This window comes from Drosophila teissieri, unplaced genomic scaffold (genome assembly GCF_016746235.2).
Source record: "Drosophila teissieri strain GT53w unplaced genomic scaffold, Prin_Dtei_1.1 Segkk125_quiver_pilon_scaf, whole genome shotgun sequence".
Lineage (NCBI taxonomy): Eukaryota > Metazoa > Arthropoda > Insecta > Diptera > Drosophilidae > Drosophila > Drosophila teissieri.
In genome coordinates, this window is record NW_025224991.1 from 1137924 (window position 1) to 1163047 (window position 25124).

At 51.2% G+C, this 25124-nt stretch overlaps 1 protein-coding gene across 1 annotated transcript; it reads left to right on the forward strand.

The window, feature by feature from the left end:
• Positions 1 to 21703: 21703 nt before the first annotated feature.
• Positions 21704 to 23766, forward strand: LOC122625579. The gene is made up of 2 exons (XM_043805667.1): positions 21704 to 21753; positions 21930 to 23766. The coding sequence occupies exons 1-2, from the start codon at positions 21704 to 21706 to the stop codon at positions 23764 to 23766; spliced, it is 1887 nt and encodes a 628-aa protein (XP_043661602.1).
• The last annotated feature ends 1358 nt before the right edge of the window (positions 23767 to 25124 follow it).

Sequence of the window (25124 nt, forward strand, 5' to 3'; positions counted from 1 at the left end):
CGCAAAGATCATGATGCCGAGTCGAGACGTCGAACGACAGGGTCTACTAGGCTGAGGCTGCCGGGCAGAGATCAAGGAGGCAGGTCGACGTGAGGAGAATGGAACGTTGAGGATCAAGATGCCACGTCGAGATGCTCGAATAGGCTGAGACGTAAGGCTGCGATCAGGAAGGCGCAAGGAGGTTCAAGATGCCAAGTCAAGAGTGAATTAACGGTACCGCGCTGGACCTTGGACTCGAACCCACCAAGGGCGTAGAGGTCATACGGTAACGGTGCGGACTTTGGACAGGCACAAAGAGGACGCACCGTGAACTAACGGGACATGTTTGGACCTTGGACCCGAGCGAGCCGTGTGCAAAAGGGGAAATAACGGGATTCCCGCACCCGATATAAGGGACGGCGCCGGCGCAGCTCGGGACAGTCAAGAAGAAGTACGCGAGGGCCTTACAGTCAGACAGTCAAGAAGAAGTACGCGAGGGCCATACAGCCATACAGTCGAGAAGAAGTACGCGAAGGGCCATACAGCCATACGAAAAGCTAAGGATTACGCGAAGAGTCGATACCGAGTGACAGTGAAACGACGGGAACACAAGTGCGTCAAGCGGGCATCCAGAGTGGATCGCCGCACGTGAAGATCACAAGGAACACAAGGACCTAGCGTGGTCAGAAAGGGACGGTGGAGTCAGTGGTCGCAACGTTGGTTTGGAGGGAAGCGCTAGCTTAACTCGCGGACGATACACCCTGCCCCATAACATCCTAAGCCCCGGTCGAGCCCGCAGGTTATCCTTCGGCGAGGGCAACAAGTGCCTGGCACACGCAGGAAGGGACGGTGGAGTCAGTGGTCGCACGGTGGTTCGGAGTGGAGCGCTAGCTTAGCTCGCGGACGATACACCCTGCCCCATAACATCCTAAGCCCCAGGCGAGCCGGTACGGATCCCCGTCGGCAGCGACGCAGGCGTACGACGGAAGGACGACGAGGGAGCAACGACGTGCATCCAGCGGCGAGAATCACCGAATCCTGTTCAGCAAGTGACGCTAAATAAAAGGGGTTTAAATCTGAGAATCTGTCTTCTTCTTGGTCGGGCAATCACACAAATCATAAATTTGGTGGGACGAACAAACAAAATCTCTGAGCTAGCCGTTGCATTTCGTAGCGAGCCGAAATAAGAAAAACAGTTCGTTACAGTACTTTCAATATAGAAAGTAATGAACAAAATAATGACACTACCACTTCTAGTAGCAATGACTAGAACACAGAAAACGAACAAACAGAATATGAACATTTAGCGTACAGCCAAACAGACTTAAACGAATATGGACAAACGTTAGACGAATACCAAGAACAATACGAGTACTGTTACGGGACCGATGTAGGACAAGAACAATACGCCGATCTGCATTTTTTAGAGTAAATTCCTCCTCCTTACCTTATTTTGAGGTGAACGTAGGAGGAGAAGTTTAGAGAATACTTATTGATACGGGATCTAAAAGAAACTATATTAAGCCTAGTTTAATTAGTAATCCCGCTCCAATCGAGAAACCGTTTCATGCCGTTACAGTTGGAGGTATGATGCCGACATTAAAATCTTTCGATGCCATTCTGGGCAACGACACTTTAAAAGAACTTAAAGCAGTAATTCACACACATTCAAATTATATGTTCATTAAGGACAACGTAAAAGTAATTATTAAAGAAAAAAAATATGACTCAATAAACAATAATTGCCCCCGTACAGCCCATTTGTCCGATCAACAAAAAAATAATTTAGAATATTTATTAAAAAATTTTCCCAACTTATTCTCAAAACCAGACGAAAAAATGTACGTACACTACTAACGTGACAGCAGAAATACGTACGAACAATGAAACACCTGTATATTCTAAATTTTACCAATATCCCATGTCTCTAAAAGACGAGGTTAATAAACAGATTTCAGACCTATTGGCAAATGGTATAATACGACCATCTGGTTCCCCGTACAATTCACCTGTGTGGATTGTTCCCAAGAAGTTCGACGCTTCAAACGAAAAGAAATACCGAATGGTAATAGATTATAGGAAATTAAACAAAGTAACAATAACTGATAAATACCCTATCCCCGAGATAAATGAAGTGCTTGCCCAATTGCAACAACCAACTTTTTTCCGTTCTCGACTTAAAAAGCGGATTTCATCAAATAAAACTAAAGTCCTCAGATATAGAGAAAACCGCTTTCGCTATAAATAATGCCAAATATGAGTTCACACGCCTTCCCTTCGGTCTTAAAAATGCTCCATCCATTTTCCAACGAGCACTAGACGATATACTACGTGAACATATAGGGAAAATTTGTTATATCTATATTGATGATATAGTTGTTTTTAGCCAAGACGAAAAATCTCATCTTGAAAACTTGAATACCATATTCGATACCCTATATAGAGCCCATATTAAATGTCAACTTGATAAATGCGAATTTCTCAAGTGCAAAGTTGAATTTCTAGGTTTCGTAATATCCGATAAAGGTTTTGAAACCAACCCTGACAAAGTTTCGGCAATAGCTAATTTTCCTACCCCAAGGACAATAAGAGAACTCAGATCATTTTTAGGCTTCTCAGGATACTATAGGAGACTATAAGTGACTATAAGGGATTACGCAAAACTTGCTAAACCACTCACCATACTGTTAAGAGGTGAAGATGGACACGTAAGCAAGAAAGCAGCATTAACTAAAGCAATAAGCTTCAACCAAGAAGCCAAAAACGCATTTAAGAAACTAAAAAATTCATTAATATCACAAGGTGTGATACTTAAATACCCCGATTTTAAAAAAGAATTCCACCTCACCACCGATGCATCAAACTATGCCATTGGTGCAGTTCTCTCACAGAACAGTCAACCTATCTCATTCATCTCACGAACCCTCTCCAAAGCTGATGAAAATTATGCAGCTAACGAGAAAGAGATGTTTGCCATTATATGGGGCCTAAAAGCGTTACGCAACTATCTATACGGTAAAGCCAAAGTGAAAATATTCACTGACCACCAACCGCTTACACATTCATTGAGTAGTTGGAATGGCAACGCTAGAATTAAAAGATGGAAATCTCACTTAGAAGAATACGACTACGAGTTACTCTACAAACCAGGAAAAGACAATGTAGAAGCAGATGCATTGTCTCATTTCAAATTTAGGTCAGATAAACTCAGTATCCACTCAACATAGAGACGAGAGTTCAAGCCATAACCTCATCCCTAGTATAGAAGTACCCATTAACGCTTTTAAAAATCAAATCTTCATCCATAAAGCAAACCACGACTATAAATTTAGCATACCTTTCCCTACGTTTCATAGACATGACATATACTTACAAACATACGAACTGGACGAACCTTTACTAATACTTCGGAAATACCGTAACCCATCCGTTATTAACGGAATACAAACTTCTGAAGATATCATGGGGAAAATACAATCAATATACCCAGATAACTTTAGTAAAGTTAAAATTCGTTTTACTCAAAGTTAAGTTACCGACCTCACTAATGAATCAGAGCAAGAAGAGGAGATACTTAAAGTCCACAATAGAGCCCATAGAAATGCTACGGAAAATAAAACTCAATTGTCGGAAAAATTTTCCTTTCCCCAAATGAAGAAAAAAACAAGAGAGAACGCTATAGTCGAGGTTCCCGACTATCTGATACCCGTTACTCAGCTAGTGTAAGTGCGAAGGAGAGTCTTCAACACTGACAGTTTTTGGCGGTTTGTGGGCGTTAGAGTGGGCGTGGCAAAAAGTTTTTTGGCAAATCGATAGAAATTTACAAGTCTAATACAAAAATGAAAAAATATTAAAACATATTTCAAAAGTGTGGGCGTGGCAGCTTTATGCGGTTTGTGGGCGTTAGAGTGGGCGTGGCAGCATGAATCAACAAACTTGCGCTGCGTCTATGTCTCTGGAGTCTGTATGTTTAATCTCAACTTTCTAGCTTTTGTGGTTCCTGAGATCTCGACGTTCATACGGACAGACGGACAGACGGACGGACAGACGGACATGGCCAGATCGACTCGGCTACTGATCCTGATCAAGAATATATATACTTTATATGGTCGGAAACGCTTCCTTCTGCCTGTTACATACTTTTCAACGAATCTAGTATACCCTTTTACTCTACGAGTAACGGGTACAATAAAAAAATTGGTAAAACAATGCAAAGTTTGCAAGGAAGAAAAATACGATAGACATCCGACTAACCCCGTTTTAGAGCAAACTCCTATTCCGGAATACCCCGGACAAATTATCCACATCCATATCTATTCTACAGAAAAGAAATTAGTTCTAACAGCCATAGATAAGTTCTCCAACTTAGCGCAGGCCAAAATAATAAAGTCCAAAGCAATAGAAGACATAAGAAACCCTCTAAGAGAGATTATTTTCTACTATGGCGTCCCCAAATATGTTGTCATGGACAACGAAAAGTCTTTAAATTCACATTTCATAACTTTTATGCTCAAAGACCAACTCAATATAGATATTTTTCAAGCACCACCCCACAAAAGCACTGTAAACGGCCAGGTCGAAAGATTCCATTCGACACTCTCTGAAATAATGAGATGTATCAAGAAAGATGAAACCCACAGAAACTTTCCAGAATTACTAGAAAGAGTAGTGTACGAATATAACTACACTATTCATTCTGTAACAAAGAAAATACCACTTGAAGTGTTCTTTGGTAGAACAGTATCAACTAATCCCGAAGCCTACGAACAAACCAGACTTGACAACATAGACAGACTAATAGGCAAACAGAAAAAGGACCTCGAATATCATAACCAGAAACGTAACGCATTAAAACACTACAACGTAGGTGACGAAATTTATGTTAAGATAAACACATGACTTGGTTCTAAATTATCAGCAAGATATAAAAAAGAAATAGTTAAAGTTAACAAGAATACTACAGTTGTAACAGAATCAGGAAAGAGTATACACAAAAGTAACTGTTTGGGAACGAGACACCCTGTATGCGCGAACAAGTCACCCTTTATCTTTGTTTACATTATCATTTGTCTGCAGCTTCAGCGGAGCTTATCAGCGGAATCAATGAAAGCATCGCACCGCTGTAATTGTCCGCGAGCTTGCCCAGTACTTTTCCAAACTTCTAACTCCCTTCTAACTGTAACTTGTTTACGTCTTATGCTACTTTAATCGTATGGCGTGAGTACAGCCAAAGCTTAAGTTAGTCACATTTTTGATCTGCAAGCAAACGTACGCATCGGTGTCGAACTAATTAATATTAAGTGTCGGAAATTAACCAATAAATCAAACTAAACAGTAACACTGGCGGGTTTATTTATGAACATAAAAAATTGGTCCTTCGAGAGCCGGATTACCGGAACTGCGTTTCTTTCGGGCATTTGATTTTGATTATTGGCCTTTTGGCAAACGGTGATCTATAGATTCCTACATCGTATAGAATCGTTCCCTTCTTTCGACCACCATGCGGAGTGTGATTCAACAACGGGGCTTCTGCAAAAGCCAAATTACTCGTGCACATAATAATGCCTTAAAATTTGTTGATGACATTCATTCAGTGCAAACAATAGTTGTCCGCCTGGCGCAACTACAGGAAAATTATTTGCGGTTCGTACGGCTCTCGGAAGAGCTGTATGCATTTAAATCGGAAGCCGATTGGGAGAACCCTGACGAGGATTTTGACGCATATGAGGACAAACATTATGCTACACACGCTATTCTCAGCAATAGTTTGGAGGAGTTGAGACAGGATGTCACCACAAACAGTGTTGATGCCACAGTTCAAGCCGCAGACACATCCCAGAGAAGTCATGTCGATGTTCAGTTCGAGCGAATTAAACTTCGACTTTTTCTGGAAATTATGAGGACTGGAAACATTTTTCGGACATGTTTATTGGATCGATTGCTTCCAATTCGAGCCTGACGGATTGCCAACGATTTCATTATTTAAAATCGTACCTTGCCGGAGACGCGCTTGCATTAGTTAAACATATTCCAGTTACTAATGACAACTATCGGGAAGCATGGGATCGGCTGGAACAGCGATATAACAAACAATCGCTAATTATTCGATCGTTCTTAAACAGTTTCATGAGCCTTCCGAGTGCTATAAATTCAAATATCGGCATAGTGCGGAAAATTGCCGATGGTGCAGACGAAGTTATTCGTGGTCTACGAGCTCTTAATTGCGAAGAGAGGGATCCCTGGCTAATTTTCATTTTACTTTCAAAATTAGATAGCGATACCCGCCAAGCCTGGGCTCAGTGCGCAGAATCCGAGGAAAAAGGTGTGACCATCAACCGATTCCTGAAATTTCTCACATCACGCTGCGATACGTTGGAGGCTTTTAACTTAACTCGATCAACCCAAGCTCGACGCGCAGCTACAACGCACCACGCAGACACGCATCCAAGACGGGAAGAGCCGAAGTACACATCGTGCCAGCAGAATCACCAACTGTTTAAGTGTCCTCAATTCATCGCACTCGAAATTGCATCTCGCCGAGACTTCCTCAAATCAAGAAAGCTCTGTTTCAATTGCCTCAGCCCGGCTCATATGGTGGGCAACTGTACATCGAGGCATACTTGTCGGATCTGCCGCCGCAAGCATCATACTTTGGTTCATGGCTCGTCGCAGCCAATTCAAAATGGCAACAACATTGACACAGCAAGTGTTGACAGCCGCGATTGACCAGCAGTGTCACATGCGGGATCTACAATTGGCCACAATCAACCGCTAGCTTGAGAAGGTCATCGCTTGGGAAGCGAGACTCCCGCGGAAAACAACTTTACGCATCATACTCTGGAGAATATTCCGGCGGCTGGTTCTCAGACTCTGTTGCCAACCATCCTTGCTGACGTCATCGACGCCTGGGGAAACACTACAACCTGCAGGCTGCTCCTGGACACTGGATCTACAATAACCTTGGCATCGGAATCATTTGTTCAGCGAATAGGCGTCGGTCTATTCTCGGTCTCGCCGCCAACAGCGCGGGCGTTACCCGAGGACGCGCACATATCAAGCTGCGCTCTCGTCATTCGGGCCAAACTGTCGAATTGGTCTCGTTCATTCTCAACTCGCTGACGTCATCACTTCCTGCCCAAGTTATTGACACCTCATCCTCTACGTGAAGGCAAATCTGCGAGCTTCCTTTGGCAGACCCAACGTTCTGCACAATCGATGTCATTGTTGGATCGGATCAACTTTGGTCTCTATACACAGGAGATCGGAAACACTTTGGTAACGACTTTCCTATCGCTCTCAATACTGTATTTGGTTGGATTCTTGCAGGCTCTTACTCTGCATTCGATGATCACCCTACTTCTGCGGTTACTCATCACGCGGACCTAGACACAATGGTTCGTTCATTCATGGAGATGGACAGCATTCAGCCTAACCAGGCTCTCCTGGACGCCAGCGATCCCACAGAGCGTCATTTTCCTGCCACACACAAGCGCTCGACGGACGGGGTGTACGTCGTCGAGTATCCCTTCAAGGAAAAGGCACCGCCTATTGATTCGACCTTGCCACAGGCCATCAATCGCTTCCTCTCGCTGGAACGCAAATTTCGTCGGTATCCAGAATTGAAGCAGCAGTACGAAGCTTTCCTGGACGACTACTTGCAACGTGGACATATGGAACAACTGACCTCGGCTCAGGTTGAGGAGTCCCCAGACACCTGCTTCTATTTGCCGCACCACGCTGTCATCAAACTGGACAGTCTGACTACCAAATGTCGTGTAGTTTTTGATGGATCAGGAAAGGACAGCTCTGGAGTATCGCTCAATGACAGACTACATATTGGTCCACCGATTCAACGCGATCTTCTTGGCGTTTGTCTACGCTTCCGGCAGCACCAATATGTTTTATGCGCAGATGACGAAAAGATGTTTCGAGGCATTAAAATCTTTAAGCCACACACCAATTTTCAGCGCATTGTTTGGCGCAAGACTGAGAATGAACCTCTGCTTCATTTTCGCCTGCTGACGGTTACCTACGGATTGGCACCGTGTGAGGAGTCTTAAAACTCCCCACAAATCCGGGTGCAGGAGATCGGCGTAGCAACAGCGAAGACGGCTGGAATGCGAGAGGAGCCAAGGGCGGTCAGGTCGAACGGTAAATAATGGACCTTGGACCCCGGCAAAGCGGAGAGACCGTGAATTAACGGTACCGCGCTGGCCCTTGGACTCGAACCCGCCAAGGGCGTAGAGGTCATACGGTAACGGTGCGGACTTTGGACAGGCACAAAGAGGACGCACCGTGAACTAACGGGACATGTTTGGACCTTGTACCCGAGCGAGCCGTGTGCAAAAGGGGAAATAAAGGGATTCCCGCAGTCGATATAAGGGACGGCGCCGGCGCAGCTCGGGACAGTCAAGAAGAAGTACGCGAGGGCCATACAGCCATACAGTCAAGAAGAAGTACGCGAGGGCCATACAGCCATACGGAAAGCTAAGAAGTACGCGAAGAGTCGATACCGAGTGACAGTGAAACGACGGGAACACAAGTGCGTCAAGCGGGCATCCAGAGTGGATCGCCGCACGTGAAGATCAGCGAAGGACGAGCAAACACAAGGACCTAGCGAGTCAGTGGTCGCAACGGTGGTTCGGAGGGAAGCGCTAGCTTAACTCGTGGACGATACACCCTGCCCCATAACATCCTAAGCCCCGGTCGAGCCCGCAGGCTATCCTTCGGCGAGGACCTAGCGTAGTCAGAAAGGGACGGTGGAGTCAGTGGTCGCAACGGTGGTTCGGAGGGGAGCGCTAGCTTATCTCGCGGACGATACACCCTGCCCCATAACATCCTAAGCCCCGATCGAGCCCGCAGGCTACCCTTCGGCGAGGGCAACAAGTGCCTGGCACACGCAGGAAGAGACGGTGGAGTCAGTGGTCGCACGGTGGTTCGGAGTGGAGCGCTAGCTTAGCTCGCGGACGATACACCCTGCCCCATAACATCCTAAGCCCCAGGCGAGCCGGTACGGATCCCCGTCGGCAGCGACGCAGGCGTACGACGGAAGGACGACGAGGGAGCAACGACGTGCATCCAGCGGCGAGGATCACCGAATCCTGTTCAGCAAGTGACGCTAAATAAAAGTGGTTAAATCTGAGAATCTGTCTTCTTCTTGGTCGGGCAATCACACAAATCATAAATCTGGTGGGTCGAACAAACAAAGTCTCTGAGCTAGCCGTTGCAATTCGTAGCGAGCAGAAACAGGAAAATCAGTTCGTTACATCTGGCGCCCAACCGTGATTGTCCTGGCCAAAAGAACAGAGGCGAAGATGGGGAAATCGTGGCTATACAGCCTGAAGAGGGATGACTTTCCCGCAATAGCAAGCGCACTAGGCATTAAGCTCGAAGGGTTGGTCGAGGATATGCGGAGGACGCTGTCCGAATTTATCCAGCAGACCACAGACGAGCCCGAAACAGTCGCCATACTGGAGGCGTTGGAAAGGGAATACGCAAGGAGACCGGCCCCGGAAATCAAAGTCACCGGTGTGGAAGGCCTGGTGGAGAGCCTCGATGTCCACAGCATGATGGAGGCCAGCGGGAGCAGACCCGAAAGGCAGGAAACCGGGAGTGAACGGCGGGAAAGCAGCCGCGAGAGAAGGGAGAGGCGGGAGCCCAGCCGCGATCGGCGAGACATCGCAAGGGTAGCCCCTCCGGATTACGCAAAGGTGGCGAAACTGGTGCGGGAGTGGAGCTTCCGGTACGACGGTCACGACAAGCCATTGGAGTTCCTGGAACAGGTGGAGTGGTCAGCAATGACGTACGGCCTGGATATCAACCAAATCCCACGAGCGATGCCGGAACTGCTGAAGGGCAGGGCCCTAAAGTGGTTCATCGCCAACAACAGATTCTGGGAGACATGGGCAGAATTCATCCATAGCTTCCAAGAATTCTTCCTGCCCAGAGGCTTCATGACGAAGCTGGCAGACCAGGTCAGGCAGAGGAAGCAGCGGCATGGTGAGTGCTTTAAAGACTACATGGTGGACATGCAGACCCTAATGCGGCCCTTGGGGATGTCCCAAAAAGAGATCCTGGAGAGGATAAGGGAGAACAGCACTCCGGCTCTACGGATGTTTGTCCGCCCATACGAGTGCCGAAACCTGAATGCTCTGATGGTCCTGGCCGACGAATTCGAGGAACTGGACTCCCAGAGGGAGCGGTTCGAGTCAGAGCGGACCCAAGGAGCGCGCCACCAGCGGGATTTCCCAAGAGGGGAACAGCACACGGTGTGCAGAAGGTGCCAAGAGGAGCCCACAAGACCGTCGAGGCACGAGACGAACGGGCGAGGACCAGACCCGGCGCGGCGGGGGTTTGTGTTAAACCCAGCGCAAGCCTGCCATAGGTGCGGAAGCCAGGAGCACTGGATGCGGGAGTGTCGGAACCGACCGATCACATTTTGCTGGTCGTGCGGGCGAATCGGCCGGAAGACCGCAGAATGCTGCCCAAGATTGGGAAACGCCACGCGACCCCAGCCTCAGAGGGGCAACCAGGGTTCGCAAGGTGCTGCCCCTCAAAATTAATGGGCAAGCTGAAGGCGGAAGAAAGGCAACTGTCCGCCACAGTGCTCATAGACGGAATGGAAGTTAAGGCCACGATGGACACCGGAGCCACAGCAAGCTTTATTAGCGAAGAGTTGGCGGACAGGTTGCGGGCAGTGGGAGAAGTCGTAGCCACGAGAAGAGAGGTGCGGATGGCTGATGGACGGTTCGAGGAGGTCACATCGCTGCTCGAAGTGGACGTAGGACTGGGAGAGAGGACCGTAAGAATGCAACTGCTAATCCTCCACAACATCATCGACGCTCTAGTACTGGGATGAGATTTCCTAACGAAAGTTGGAGCCAGGATAGCATGCGCGGGTCTGAGCGCAACGATACCGGCGGGACAGCTGGTGCGAAGCAATGCACGCGAGAAGCTGTCAGTGGCAGTCGTGGAAAGGACGACCGACTTTGCGGAGGAAGATATAGACGGCTTCCTGAAGGCAAAGCTAGCAGAATTGGGAGGAGTCCAAGGGACGTCAACGGTGGCGGTGCACAGATGCAGGTGGAGATCAACGCCAAGGTCGACGAGTTGCTACAAAAGGGGTGCATCGAGCCGTCTAGGAGCCCGTACAGCTCTCCCATAGTGATGGTGAAAAAGAAGACGGGTCAGTGGCGCTTGTGTGTGGATTTCCGCCAAATAAACGCAAAGTCCGTGAAGGATGCATACCCGATGCCAATGATCAACTACATTCTGGATCAGCTAAGGGAGGCGAAATACATAAGCAGTCTGGATTTGAAGGACGGGTACTGGCAGATTCCGTTGGCAGCAGCAAGTCGGCAATATACGGCATTTACGGTGCCGGGAAAGGGCCTGTTCCAATGGAAAGTAATGCCGTTCGGACTGCACTCCGCATCGGCAACGTTCCAACGTTGGACCAGGTGATAGGACCAGAGATGATGCCACACGCATTTGCGTACCAGGACGACATAATTGTGATCGGACGGACACTACAAGAGCACAAGCGTAACCTGAAAGAGGTGTTCCGGAGGCTGAGGGCGGCAAACCTGAAAGTTAACGCAGATAAGTGCAAGTTCTTTCGAAAGGAGCTACAATACCTGGGCCACCGGGTGACGGATCAGGGCATCGGAACGGATCCGGAGAAGGTAGCGGCAATAGCTCATCTAAAGCCCCCGGGAAACGTTAAGGAGCTGCGACAGTATCTAGGAGTGGCGTCGTGGTACAGACGTTTTGTACCGGATTTTGCAACGTTGGTACAACCACTGAACGCACTCCTCAAGAAACAAGCAAAATGGGAATGGACTGACGCCCACCAAGAAGCATTCGAGGCCGTCAGAACTAGGTTGGTCGCCGACCCGATCCTGGCATGCCCCGACTTCACACGGACGTTCGTGCTACAGACGGACGCCAGCGACTACGGGCTGGGCGCTATCCTCACACAGCACTCCGAGCAAGGCGAGCGGGTGATATCCTACTCCAGCAGAGCGCTGAACGGAGCGGAGGAAAATTATTCTGCAACAGAGAAGGAGTGTTTAGCAATAGTGTGGGCTGTCAGGAAATTAAGACCATACCTGGAGGGCTACCATTTCAAAGTGATAACGGATCACATGGCCCTGAAGTGGCTGAACAGCATCGAGAGCCCGTCCGGAAGGATCGCGAGATGGGCATTGGAGCTCCAACAATACGACTTCGAGATTTCGTACAGAAAGGGCCAGCTGAACATCGTCGCGGACGCCCTATCGAGGCAGCCGCTGCAGGAAACGAGCCGCAGGATAACGGCGAAGGAAGAAGGGCAACCGGACGAACAGCAGGAGTGCAAGTGGATAGATGGGATGCGGAGGAAAATGAAGCAGGAGCCCTAAAAGTACCCGGACTACCTGGAGGAGGCCGGCCAATTGTATAGGCACATTCCGCACCGGGCAGGACACGAGGATGTGGTGTCATGGAAGCTGTGTGTACCAACCAAGGAGAGACAGCGCGTCATGGCCGAGAACCACGACATGCCGACGGCGGGACACCTGGGAAGTCGGAAGACTATGGCGAGGGTGGCAGCCAGGTACCACTGGCCAGGAATGCACCGAGACGTCAGGAAATACGTGAGGAACTGCGAGAGCTGCATGAGATACAAGCCCAACCAGCTGCAAGCAGCCGGGAAAATGCTGACAGAGGTGCCGGAAGAACCGTGGGCCACCGTATGTGCGGACTTTGTGGGCCCCTTGCCGAGGTCAAAGCACGGCAATTCGATGCTGCTGGTCCTGGTGGACAGGTTCTCCAAGTGGACCGAGATCGTTCCGATGCGTAGGGCGACCACCGAGACGCTACGAAAGGCCGTGCGAGAGCGGATAGTGGCCAGGTACGCAGTGTCAAAGGTCATAATCACGGACAACGGAGTCCAGTTCATGAGCATGGCATTCAAGAGGTTTTTGGAGGAGCTGGGTGTAATACACCAGCTCACGGCTCCATACACTCCACACGAAAACCCGACCGAAAGGGCCAACAGGACCGTGAAGACGATGATCGCGCAGTTCACGGGGGCCGATCAGAGGACATGGGACGAGAACTGGCCAGAGCTGCAGTTGGCGGTGAACACGAGCGTGGCAGAAACCACTGGATACTCGCCGGCATTTATAACGCAGGGAAGAGAACCGAGGCTGCCGAATGCATTGTTCGATAAACGGACGGCCGGAACGGGCAGATGTCCACAGACGCCGGCGGAAAACGCGGGAAAACTGAAGGAGATCTTCGAACTGGTGCGAAGGAACATGGAAAAGGCAGCGCAGGATCAGGCGCGCCACTATAATCTCCGGAGGAGGCCGTGGAAACCGAAGGTGGGCGAAACTGTGTGGGCCAAGGAGCACCACCTATCAAAAGCAGCTGAGGGCTTCGCGGCAAAGCTGGCACCGAAGTTCGACGGGCCGTTCAAAATAAAGAAATTCACGTCGCCGGTGATTTGTATTTTGGAACACGCCACAACGAAGAAGACAAAAACGGCTCATATTAGCGATTTGAAGCCGGGAAGCGCGGGCGCCGGCGGGCCAGAGGACAACGAGAGCGACACTCCACAATAAAACCCTTTCGTGATGAAGGGGGGAAGACGATACAGGGTATCGAGAAGTCGGAAGTCGCAGTTAATCACTCACACACACACACACACACGCAAAAGGCCCGTTGGAGCGCGAGAGCGGGACAGGGAGGGTACACAGCCGGAAAACCGTTAACGGCTAACGCACACGATTGCGAATTCCGTAGGAGGCAGGTGCACGGAGGAGAATCCCGTTACCGGTACAGGCCCTGCGGAATAACGGCGGAAAGGAGTAAATCGAAAACCGAGGTTTCGTCGCGGCGGAAAAAGCTAGAGGCTTTCTTTTAAGATCAAGTCGGCACGAGATGAGCAGCAACGCACAGAACAACCGGGAGGTAAGGGGGACTGGCACCGGGGAACAGCCCGGAGCGATATGGAGGGCGGACTCCGAGTCCTACCTCCAGCTTCTGGCGTCACCCTTGGTGTCGCGATCCCCATCCCCGGTCCAGGAGGACACGGAGGAGGTGCCTGACACGGAGCTGTCGGAGGACGAGGCGATGGCCGATAAACCCGTGGATTATGTGTTCCTCCCTTCGAAGAGCGAGGAGGACGACGGGGGTGAGACCGTCACCCCGGTGGTGTCCTCGGAAGAGGACGAAGGAGGCCGGTGCGCGAGGGCGAGGATGGCCTACCGCAGCGTGCGGCGGGCGACGCAGGGCCACGGTCGGATTCGGCTTGGAGAGGCGATGCCGTCGAAGGACCCGCGGGAGATGCGCGAGTTCGCGGATGCACGGATCGCCACGCTGCGGCGGTTCGAGCGGATGGTGGTGGAGCGGAAGGCAGCCGCCGCCAAGGCCGCGTGGGAAAAACGCCTATCGGAGTGGCAAGAGGAGGAGGAGGCACTGTGGGTGCCCCACTCGGGCAGGACACGAGGATGTGGTGTCATGGAAGCTGTGTGTACCAACCAAGGAGAGACAGCGCGTCATGGCCGAGAACCACGACATGCCGACGGCGGGACACCTGGGAAGTCGGAAGACTATGGCGAGGGTGGCAGCCAGGTACCACTGGCCAGGAATGCACCGAGACGTCAGGAAATACGTGAAGAACTGCGAGAGCTGCATGAGATACAAGCCCAACCAGCTGCAAGCTGCCGGGAAAATGCTGACAGAGGTGCCGGAAGAACCGTGGGCCACCGTATGTGCGGACTTTGTGGGCCCCTTGCCGAGGTCAAAGCACGGCAATTCGATGCTGCTGGTCCTGGTGGACAGGTTCTCCAATTGGACCGAGATCGTTCCGATGCGTAGGGCGACCACCGAGACGCTACGAAAGGCCGTGCGAGAGCGGATAGTGGCCAGGTACGGAGTGCCAAAGGTCATAATCACGGGCAACGGAGTCCAGTTCACGAGCAGGGCATTCAAGAGGTTTTTGGAGGAGCTGGGTGTAATACACCAGCTCACGGCTCCATACACTCCACAAGAAAACCCGACCGAAAGGGCCAACAGGACCGTGAAGACGATGATCGCGCAGTTCACGGGGGCCGATCAGAGGACATGGGACGAGAACTGGCCAGAGCTGCAGTTGGCGGTGAGCACGAGCGTGGCAGAAACCACTGGATACTCGCCGGCATTTATAACGCAGGGAAGAGAACCGAGGCTGCCGAATGCATTGTTCGATGAACGGACGGCCGGAACGGGCAGATGTCCACAGACGCCGGCGGAAAACGCGGGAAAACTGAAGGAGATCTTCGAACTGGTGCGAAGGAACATGGAAAAGGCAGCGCAGGATCAGGCGCGCCACTATAATCTCCGGAGGAGGCCGTGGAAACCGAAGGTGGGCGAAACTGTGTGGGCCAAGGAGCACCACCTATCAAAAGCAGCTGAGGGCTTCGCGGCAAAGCTGGCACCGAAGTTCGACGGGCCGTTCAAAATAAAGAAATTCACGTCGCCGGTGATTTGTATTTTGGAACACGCCACAACGAAGAAGACAAAAACGGCTCATATTAGCGATTTGAAGCCGGGAAGCGCGGGCACCGGCGGGCCAGAGGACAACGAGAGAGACACTCCACAATAAAACCCTTTCGCGATGAAGGGGGGAAGACGATACAGGGTATCGAGAAGTCGGAAGTCGCAGTTAATCACTCACACATACACACACACACGCAAAAGGCCCGTTGGAGCGCGAGAGCGGGACAGGGAGGGTACACAGCCGGAAAACCGTTAACGGCTAACGCACACGATTGCGAATTCCGTAGGAGGCAGGTGCACGGAGGAGAATCCCGTTACCGGTACAGGCCCTGCGGAATAACGGCGGAAAGGAGTAAATCGAAAACCGAGGTTTCGTCGCGGCGGAAAAAGCTAGAGGCTTTCTTTTAAGATCAAGTCGGCACGAGATGAGCAGCAACGCACAGAACAACCGGGAGGTAAGGGGGACTGGCACCGGGGAACAGCCCGGAGCGATATGGAGGGCGGACTCCGAGTCCTACCTCCAGCTTCTGGCGTCACCCTTGGTGTCGCGATCCCCATCCCCGGTCCAGGAGGACACGGAGGAGGTGCCTGACACGGAGCTGTCGGAGGACGAGGCGATGGCCGATAAACCCGTGGATTATGTGTTCCTCCCTTCGAAGAGCGAGGAGGACGACGGGGGTGAGACCGTCACCCCGGTGGTGTCCTCGGAAGAGGACGAAGGAGGCCGGTGCGCGAGGGCGAGGATGGCCTACCGCAGCGTGCGGCGGGCGACGCAGGGCCACGGTCGGATTCGGCTTGGAGAGGCGATGCCGTCGAAGGACCCGCGGGAGATGCGCGAGTTCGCGGATGCACGGATCGCCACGCTGCGGCGGTTCGAGCGGATGGTGGTGGAGCGGAAGGCAGCCGCCGCCAAGGCCGCGTGGGAAAAACGCCTATCGGAGTGGCAAGAGGAGGAGGAGGCACTGTGGGTGCCCCACTCGGGCAGGACACGAGGATGTGGTGTCATGGAAGCTGTGTGTACCAACCAAGGAGAGACAGCGCGTCATGGCCGAGAACCACGACATGCCGACGGCGGGACACCTGGGAAGTCGGAAGACTATGGCGAGGGTGGCAGCCAGGTACCACTGGCCAGGAATGCACCGAGACGTCAGGAAATACGTGAAGAACTGCGAGAGCTGCATGAGATACAAGCCCAACCAGCTGCAAGCTGCCGGGAAAATGCTGACAGAGGTGCCGGAAGAACCGTGGGCCACCGTATGTGCGGACTTTGTGGGCCCCTTGCCGAGGTCAAAGCACGGCAATTCGATGCTGCTGGTCCTGGTGGACAGGTTCTCCAATTGGACCGAGATCGTTCCGATGCGTAGGGCGACCACCGAGACGCTACGAAAGGCCGTGCGAGAGCGGATAGTGGCCAGGTACGGAGTGCCAAAGGTCATAATCACGGGCAACGGAGTCCAGTTCACGAGCAGGGCATTCAAGAGGTTTTTGGAGGAGCTGGGTGTAATACACCAGCTCACGGCTCCATACACTCCACAAGAAAACCCGACCGAAAGGGCCAACAGGACCGTGAAGACGATGATCGCGCAGTTCACGGGGGCCGATCAGAGGACATGGGACGAGAACTGGCCAGAGCTGCAGTTGGCGGTGAGCACGAGCGTGGCAGAAACCACTGGATACTCGCCGGCATTTATAACGCAGGGAAGAGAACCGAGGCTGCCGAATGCATTGTTCGATGAACGGACGGCCGGAACGGGCAGATGTCCACAGACGCCGGCGGAAAACGCGGGAAAACTGAAGGAGATCTTCGAACTGGTGCGAAGGAACATGGAAAAGGCAGCGCAGGATCAGGCGCGCCACTATAATCTCCGGAGGAGGCCGTGGAAACCGAAGGTGGGCGAAACTGTGTGGGCCAAGGAGCACCACCTATCAAAAGCAGCTGAGGGCTTCGCGGCAAAGCTGGCACCGAAGTTCGACGGGCCGTTCAAAATAAAGAAATTCACGTCGCCGGTGATTTGTATTTTGGAACACGCCACAACGAAGAAGACAAAAACGGCTCATATTAGCGATTTGAAGCCGGGAAGCGCGGGCACCGGCGGGCCAGAGGACAACGAGAGAGACACTCCACAATAAAACCCTTTCGCGATGAAGGGGGGAAGACGATACAGGGTATCGAGAAGTCGGAAGTCGCAGTTAATCACTCACACACACACACACACACGCAAAAGGCCCGTTGGAGCGCGAGAGCGGGACAGGGAGGGTACACAGCCGGAAAACCGTTAACGGCTAACGCACACGATTGCGAATTCCGTAGGAGGCAGGTGCACGGAGGAGAATCCCGTTACCGGTACAGGCCCCGCGGAATAACGGCGGAAAGGAGTAAATCGAAAACCGAGGTTTCGTCGCGGCGGAAAAAGCTAGAGGCTTTCTTTTAAGATCAAGTCGGCACGAGATGAGCAGCAACGCACAGAACAACCGGGAGGTGAGGGTGACCGGCACCGGGGAACAGCCCGGAGCGATATGGAGGGCGGACTCCGAGTCCTACCTCCAGCTTCTGGCGTCACCCTTGGTGTCGCGATCCCCATCCCCGGTCCAGGAGGACACGGAGGAGGTGCCCGACACGGAGCTGTCGGAGGACGAGGCGATGGCCGAAGAACCCGTGGATTATGTGTCCCTCTCTTCGGAGAGCGAGGAGGACGACGGGGGTGAGACCGTCACCCCGGTGGTGTCCTCGGAAGAGGACGAAGGAGGCCGGTGCGCGAGGTTGGCCTTCCGCAGCGTGCGGCGGGCGACGCAGGGCAACGGTCGGATTCGGCTTGGAGAGGCGATGCCGTCGAAGGACCCGCGGGAGATACGCGAGCTCTCGGATGCACGGATCGCCACGCTGCGGCGGTTCGAGCGGATGGTGGTGGAGCGGAAGGCAGCCGCCGCCAAGGCCGCGTGGGAAAAACGCCTATCGGAGTGGCAAGAGGAGGAGGAGGCACTGTGGGTGCCCCACTCCCCGTCGTCGTTGCCCCCGCGGCAGCCCCCGCTGCCACCGACACCACCGCCGCCGTCGCAGCCATCGCCACCGCCACCACCAACGCAGCAGCAGCAGGAGCAGCCGCCGACGCCGGAGCCGCAGCACCCAGAGAGGCCGCAGCCACCGACGCCGCAGCCAGAGCCGCCGCTGCCGCCACCGGCGCAGTCACAGCCGCCGACGCAGCAGGAGCAGCCGCCGACACCGGAGCCGCAGCAGCCAGAGATGCTGCAGCCACCGACGCCGCAACCGCAACCGCCGTTGCCGCCGACGCCGCCACCGGCGCAGCCGCAGCCACCACCGCCACCACGCACGCCAACACCGCCGTCAGCACCACCGACGCCGCCGCCGCCGCGCACGCCGACGCCGCCACCCCAGGATGAGGAGGGGCCCCGGTGCGAGCGGCAGCAGTCCTGGGAAGTGGACCAGGCGCACGTCGCGCAGACGCTGCGCACAATCGGTCTGGGCGGCCGCCGGTGGCACCAGCAAACGGTGACCTGGACATGGCCCGCACCGCCGGAGGACACGCCGGAGGCCCGCGTGTGGGAGGAGGTGGGCGCGGTCGGATGGAGGCCGGTGGAGAAGCGAGCGCGCGACCCGCAAGTTCGCGCACGGGTAGAGGTCGGAGACGCGGGAGAGCACCCGGAGAAGGGTCCGTGGGTGTGGCCCGCATCACCACCACCGAAGCTCGCGCGGCAGGAGTCGTGCCCCGAGGCAAGACAGCCACCGCAGCGACACTGCCTCCGCAGGCAGCAGTCGCTGTGCGAGAAGCCATGGAAGGAACTCGAGCGCGCGGAGTGGCCACCCAAAGTGGTCGAGGAGGCCGAGGCCCAGGCGGGCAGAAGTCACAAGGACCGCTGGGCCAAGTTGTTCGTGCTGGACGGCCAGCGGTTTCGACTGAAGGTGCGTCGCGGCGGGGACATTCAAGTATATGTGCCTCAATAAACACAAAAAGCGAAAACGACAAATAGAGAGTTGTGGGTCAGGGGAGGGTAAGGGCACACGTTGCTCACAGTAAAAATAAAAAGAGAGGATGAGTAAATATGGCGGTTTTTACACTAAATTCCGTAACTTACCTCCATTGAGCTGCAACTCCGAAATCCACGTGACTGGAGAAAATCGGGATGGGGGCGCTACGATAATAGCGGTCGATCGATAGGGAACAAAAATACTGGATATTATATTGATTTTCAACACGCTGCCACACTATTGGCAGCAATCGGCACGACATCGGAATATCGGAACAGGAAGTGGCAACGCCGGTCGCCAATATCGATAACTCGATCGCGCAATCTGCGATGGGACAACATCGGTAGGAATCGGAGGTGGCAACGCCGGTCGCCAACATCGATAAGTCGATCATGGTGAGTATCGGTGGAGTTGCCAGGGATGTGAAGCGATGAAGAGGCGGGAAGTTTAAATGCGGGGCTGGTGACAAGAAGCGGACGGCAACAGATACAGGAGGCTGGAGAAGGGCGCAAAGATCATGATGCCGAGTCGAGACGTCGAACGACAGGGTCTACTAGGCTGAGGCTGCCGGGCTGAGATCAAGGAGGCAGGTCGACGGGAGGAGGATGGAACGTTGAGGATCAAGATGCCACGTCAAGATGCTCGAATAGGCTGAGACGTAAGGCTGCGATCAGGAAGGCGCAAGGAGGTTCAAGATGCCAAGTCAAGACGCTGAACGACGGGGTCTTATAAGCTGCGACTGCCAGGCTGAGAACAGAGGGCGCAGGGTCGACGAGAGGTGATTGAGGAAGTTGCCTATGCAAGGAGGAACCGAAGCAGAGGACCGCCGGAAGCAGCATTCTTTTGAAATCTTCCGAAGAAAGGGGGAGATGTGAGGAGTCTTAAAACTCCCCACAAATCCGGGTGCAGGAGATCGGCGTAGCAACAGCGAAGACGGCTGGAATGCGAGAGGAGCCAAGGGCGGTCAGGTCGAACGGTAAATAATGGACCTTGTACCCCGGCAACGCGGAGAGACCGTGAATTAACGGTACCGCGCTGGACCTTGGACTCGAACCCGCCAAGGGCGTAGAGGTCATACGGTAACGGTGCGGACTTTGGACAGGCACAAAGAGGACGCACCGTGAACTAACGGGACATGTTTGGACCTTGTACCCGAGCGAGCCGTGTGCAAAGGGGAAATAACGGGATTCCCGCAGCCGATATAAGGGACGGCGCCGGCGCAGCTCGGGACAGTCAAGAAGAAGTGAGGGCCATACAGCCATACAGTCAAGAAGAAGTACGCGAGGGCCATACAGCCATACAGTCAAGAAGAAGTACGCGAGGGCCATACAGCCATACGGAAAGCTAAGAAGTACGCGAAGAGTCGATACCGAGTGACAGTGAAACGACGGGAACACAAGTGCGTCAAGCGGGCATCCAGAGTGGATCGCCGCACGTGAAGATCAGCGAATCTCAGCGAATCAGGTTAAATCTGAATATCTGTCTTCTTCTTGGTCGGGCAATCACACAAATCATAAATTTGGTGGGACGAACAAACAAAGTCTCTGAGCTAGCCGTTGCATTTCGTAGCGAGCAGAAATAAGAAAAGCAGTTCGTTACAACCGTCACCATTTCTGGCTGTTCGAGTTCTAAAGCAACTTGCCGACGATCATGGCCATGAATACCCTGCAGCAGCTCACGCTCTTCTGCACGATGCCTATGTGGACGATATCCCTACAGGCGCCAACACATTCGAGGAGCTTATGATTCTCAAGGACGAGCTTATAGCCCTCTTAGATAAGGGAAAATTCAAGCTACGCAAATGGAGTTCTAATAGTTGGCGTCTTCTGAAATCAATACCAGAGGAAGATAGATGTTTTGAACCTATCCAGCTCCTCAACAAATCAGCTGCGGATTCACCTGTCAAAGTTCTTGGTATCCAATGGAACCCTGGAAAGGACGTTCTGTATCTCAACCTAAAGGGATGCGATGCGACCATTTCTCCGACGAAAAGAGAACTCTTGTCTCAGCTATCAAGAATTTATGATCCGCTTGGACTGGTAGCGCCGGTCACAGTTCTACTCAAGCTAATCTTCCAAGAAAGCTGAACAAGTGTCCTGCAGTGGGACGACCCCATTCCTGAAAGTCTACGTACGCGCTGGAGAGCCTTAGTAGAGGATTTGCCAGCACTTACGCAATGCCAAGTACCACGGTATATTGCGTCACCATTTCGAGATGTTCAACTACACGGATTCGCCGACGCATCCTCGCACGCCTACGGTGCGGTAGTTTACGCTCGAGTTGCAGTTGGATGCAGCTTTCAAGTAACTCTGGTTGCCGCCAAAACACGGGTGGCCCCGATCAAGCCCGTATCAATTCCACGTTTGGAGCTAAACGCTGCGTTACTTCTATCTCGATTGCTTTCTATTGTCGAAACATCACTAACAATTCCTCTTTTCAGCACGAGCTGCTGGACAGATTCAGAAATTGTGCTACACTGGCTTTCAGTTCCCCCTCGACGGTGGAACACCTACGTCTGCAACCGAACTTCTGAGATATTGAGCGACTTTCCCCGTAGCTGCTGGAACCATGTTCGCACGGAAGACAATCCTGGTGATTGTGCTTCCCGAGGACTTCATCCGTCAAAGCTTCTGGAGCATCGACTGTGGTGGAAAGGTCCGTCCTGGCTGGCCACACCCACCTCTGAGTGGCCACCTTCTACAAGCAAGTTCAGCGTATCTTCAAGTTTCGATGTCAACACCGAAGAACGAGCCATAAAGCCAACGACTCTACATAACTTTCCTGATGAAAGTATACACGAGTTACTCATCCACAAATTCTCAACCTGGACGCGTCTTATAAGGGTATCTAGCTACTGTCATCGCTTTATTCACACTCTTCGATCTCATCATAGGAATTCGGCACAATTCCTTACGTCTAAAGAGTTGCTGGACGCACAGCGCCGACTTATTCGACATGTGCAACAAAAATCCTTTGCCAGAGAATATGCGCAGCTAGAGAATCGACGCCAGCTTAACGCTAAATCGCATCTTATCCGGTTTTCTCCGTTTCTGGATGATTATGGAGTAATGCGAGTCGGTGGGAGAATCGAGCAATCTACACTCAACTACAACGCCAAGCACCCGATTCTGATACCTAAAGATACACCACTAGCTGGACTGCTGGGTCGACATTTTCATGTCTCCTATCTGCACACTGGAGTTGATGCAACGTTCACCAATCTTTGTCAGCAGTACTGGATTCTGGGAGCCCGCAATCTCGTCAGAAAGGCAGTCTTCCAATGCAAATCCTGTTTTCTTCAACGAAAGGGCACAAGCAACCAGATCATGGGAGAGCTACCAGTTCCTCGAGTTCAAGCTAGCCGCTGCTTTCAACACACAGGGCTGGACTACGCTGGACCGATCGCAATCAAGGAATCAAAAGGAAGAACTCCACGCATCGGAAAGGCATGGTTTTCTATTTTCGTGTGCCTCACTACAAAGGCACTTCACATCGAGGTTGTTAGTGAGCTAACTACACAGGCTTTCATCGCAGCCTTTCAACGATTCATTGCCCGCCGAGCGAAGCCTACTGACCTGTATTCGGACAACGGAACTACATTTCATGGAAGCAAGCGAACTTTGGATGACATGAGACGTCTGGCCATTCAACAAGCCAAAGATGAGGAACTAGCAGGATTCTTTGCCAATGAAGGGATTTCTTGGCACTTTATACCCCCGTCTGCTCCCCATTTTGGAGGGATGTGGGAAGCTGGAGTTCGCTCAATTAAACTCCATATGAAACGGATACTTGGATCAAAGGCTTTAACGTTTGAGGAGCTCTCTACTGTCCTGACCCAAATTGAAGCTATCCTGAATTCACGCCCGCTGTGCCCAACTGGGGATAATTCTTTGGATCCACTGACGTCTGCTCATTTTTTGACTGGATCTCCGTATACTGCATTGCCTGAACCCTGTCGTTTGGATATGCAAGTCAATCGATTGGAGAGGTGGAATCAGCTGCAAGCCATGGTTCAAGGCTTTTGGAAAAGGTGGCATATGGAATACCTGACATCTCTTCATGAGCGGACAAAGTGGCATCCGGAAACCGAGAATCTGAAGATCGACACACTGGTAGTACTCAAGGAGCCCAATCTACCGCCCTCTAAATGGATTCTTGGCCGCATCACCGCAGTGCACGCAGGAATCGACGACAAGGTCCGAGTCGTTACAGTGAAGACTGCTCACGGATTATACAAACGCCCAATTGCCAAAATCGCTGTACTGCCTCTCTGCTGAACAACCGTTCAGGGGGGCCGGTATGTTTGGGAACGAGACACCCTGTATGCGCGAACAAGTCACCCTTCATCTTTGTTTACATTATCATTTGTCTGCAGCTTCAGCGGAGCTTATCAGCGGAATCAATGTAAGCATCGCACCGCTGTAATTGTCCGCGAGCTTGCCCAGTACTTTTCCAAACTTCTAACTCCCTTCTAACTGTAACTTGTTTACGTCTTATGCTAGTTGAATCGTATGGCGTGAGTACAGCCAAAGCTTAAATCAGTCACATTTTTGATCTGCAAGAAAACGTACGCATCGGTGTCGAACTAATTAATATTAAGTGTCTGAAACTAACCAATAAATCAAACTAAACAGTAACACTGGCGAGTTTATTTATGAACAGTAACATACGAAATAACTAAAATTATATTACCCTTTTAAGACATTAAGGCTATGCACCATAACAATAGCGAATGGACTTCTAGGCATTACCAACTATACCGACGTACAGACTGCAGTAATAAATAAAGGATTAGGGAAAATTCAAACATCCACCACAAGAATAATTCATGTTATAGATATAAACCACATTACAAACACTTTAAATACCTAAACTTCATACGTACGTTTCACTATGAAACACGAATTGGTTCAAACATTCTTTATTCTCCAAACATTATCCCCCACACTACATATTAGAAACACTAGAGCAATCAATTTAATAGGAACCGCATGGAAGTACATTGCCGGTACTCCAGACCACGACGACTTAATTCTACTCCAAGATAATATGAACGATCTTATTAACAATAGCAACAAACAAATTTAAATTAACAATCAATTTCAATAAAGACTAAATCAGATAATTAAATTTACTAATTCTTTATCAAACTCTATCAGAAAAGACAGTTATGTTAACTCAGAAATAACTCGTCAAAGAAGAAATCATAAATGTTAAATACGCCATTCAATGGGCTAAGCTAAATGCAATAAATACGTTCTTATTAAATGAAAAAGAAATAATTGAAATTGATAAAATATTCAAAGAAAGCAATATGCCATTACTATCCATATAAGAAATGCTAGAATTTTCCGATGTTACTATTTTAAATAACAAAACAACAATTTTATATATAATTAAAGTTCCAAATTTAGAAAAAACTATATACGAAAACACAATTATCAAGCCCATTATCACAAAGAACACAATTGTAAACATAAAATTTCAAGAAATAGTTTTTAATAACGGAAATATGTTTGGCATAATAAATAAATGTAAAACTTATCATAAAATTAAAATTTGTAACAAGAATAATATTGTAAACATAAGCAATAGTACTTGTCTACCTAAGCTTTTGATAGGAGAGAAAGGGTTA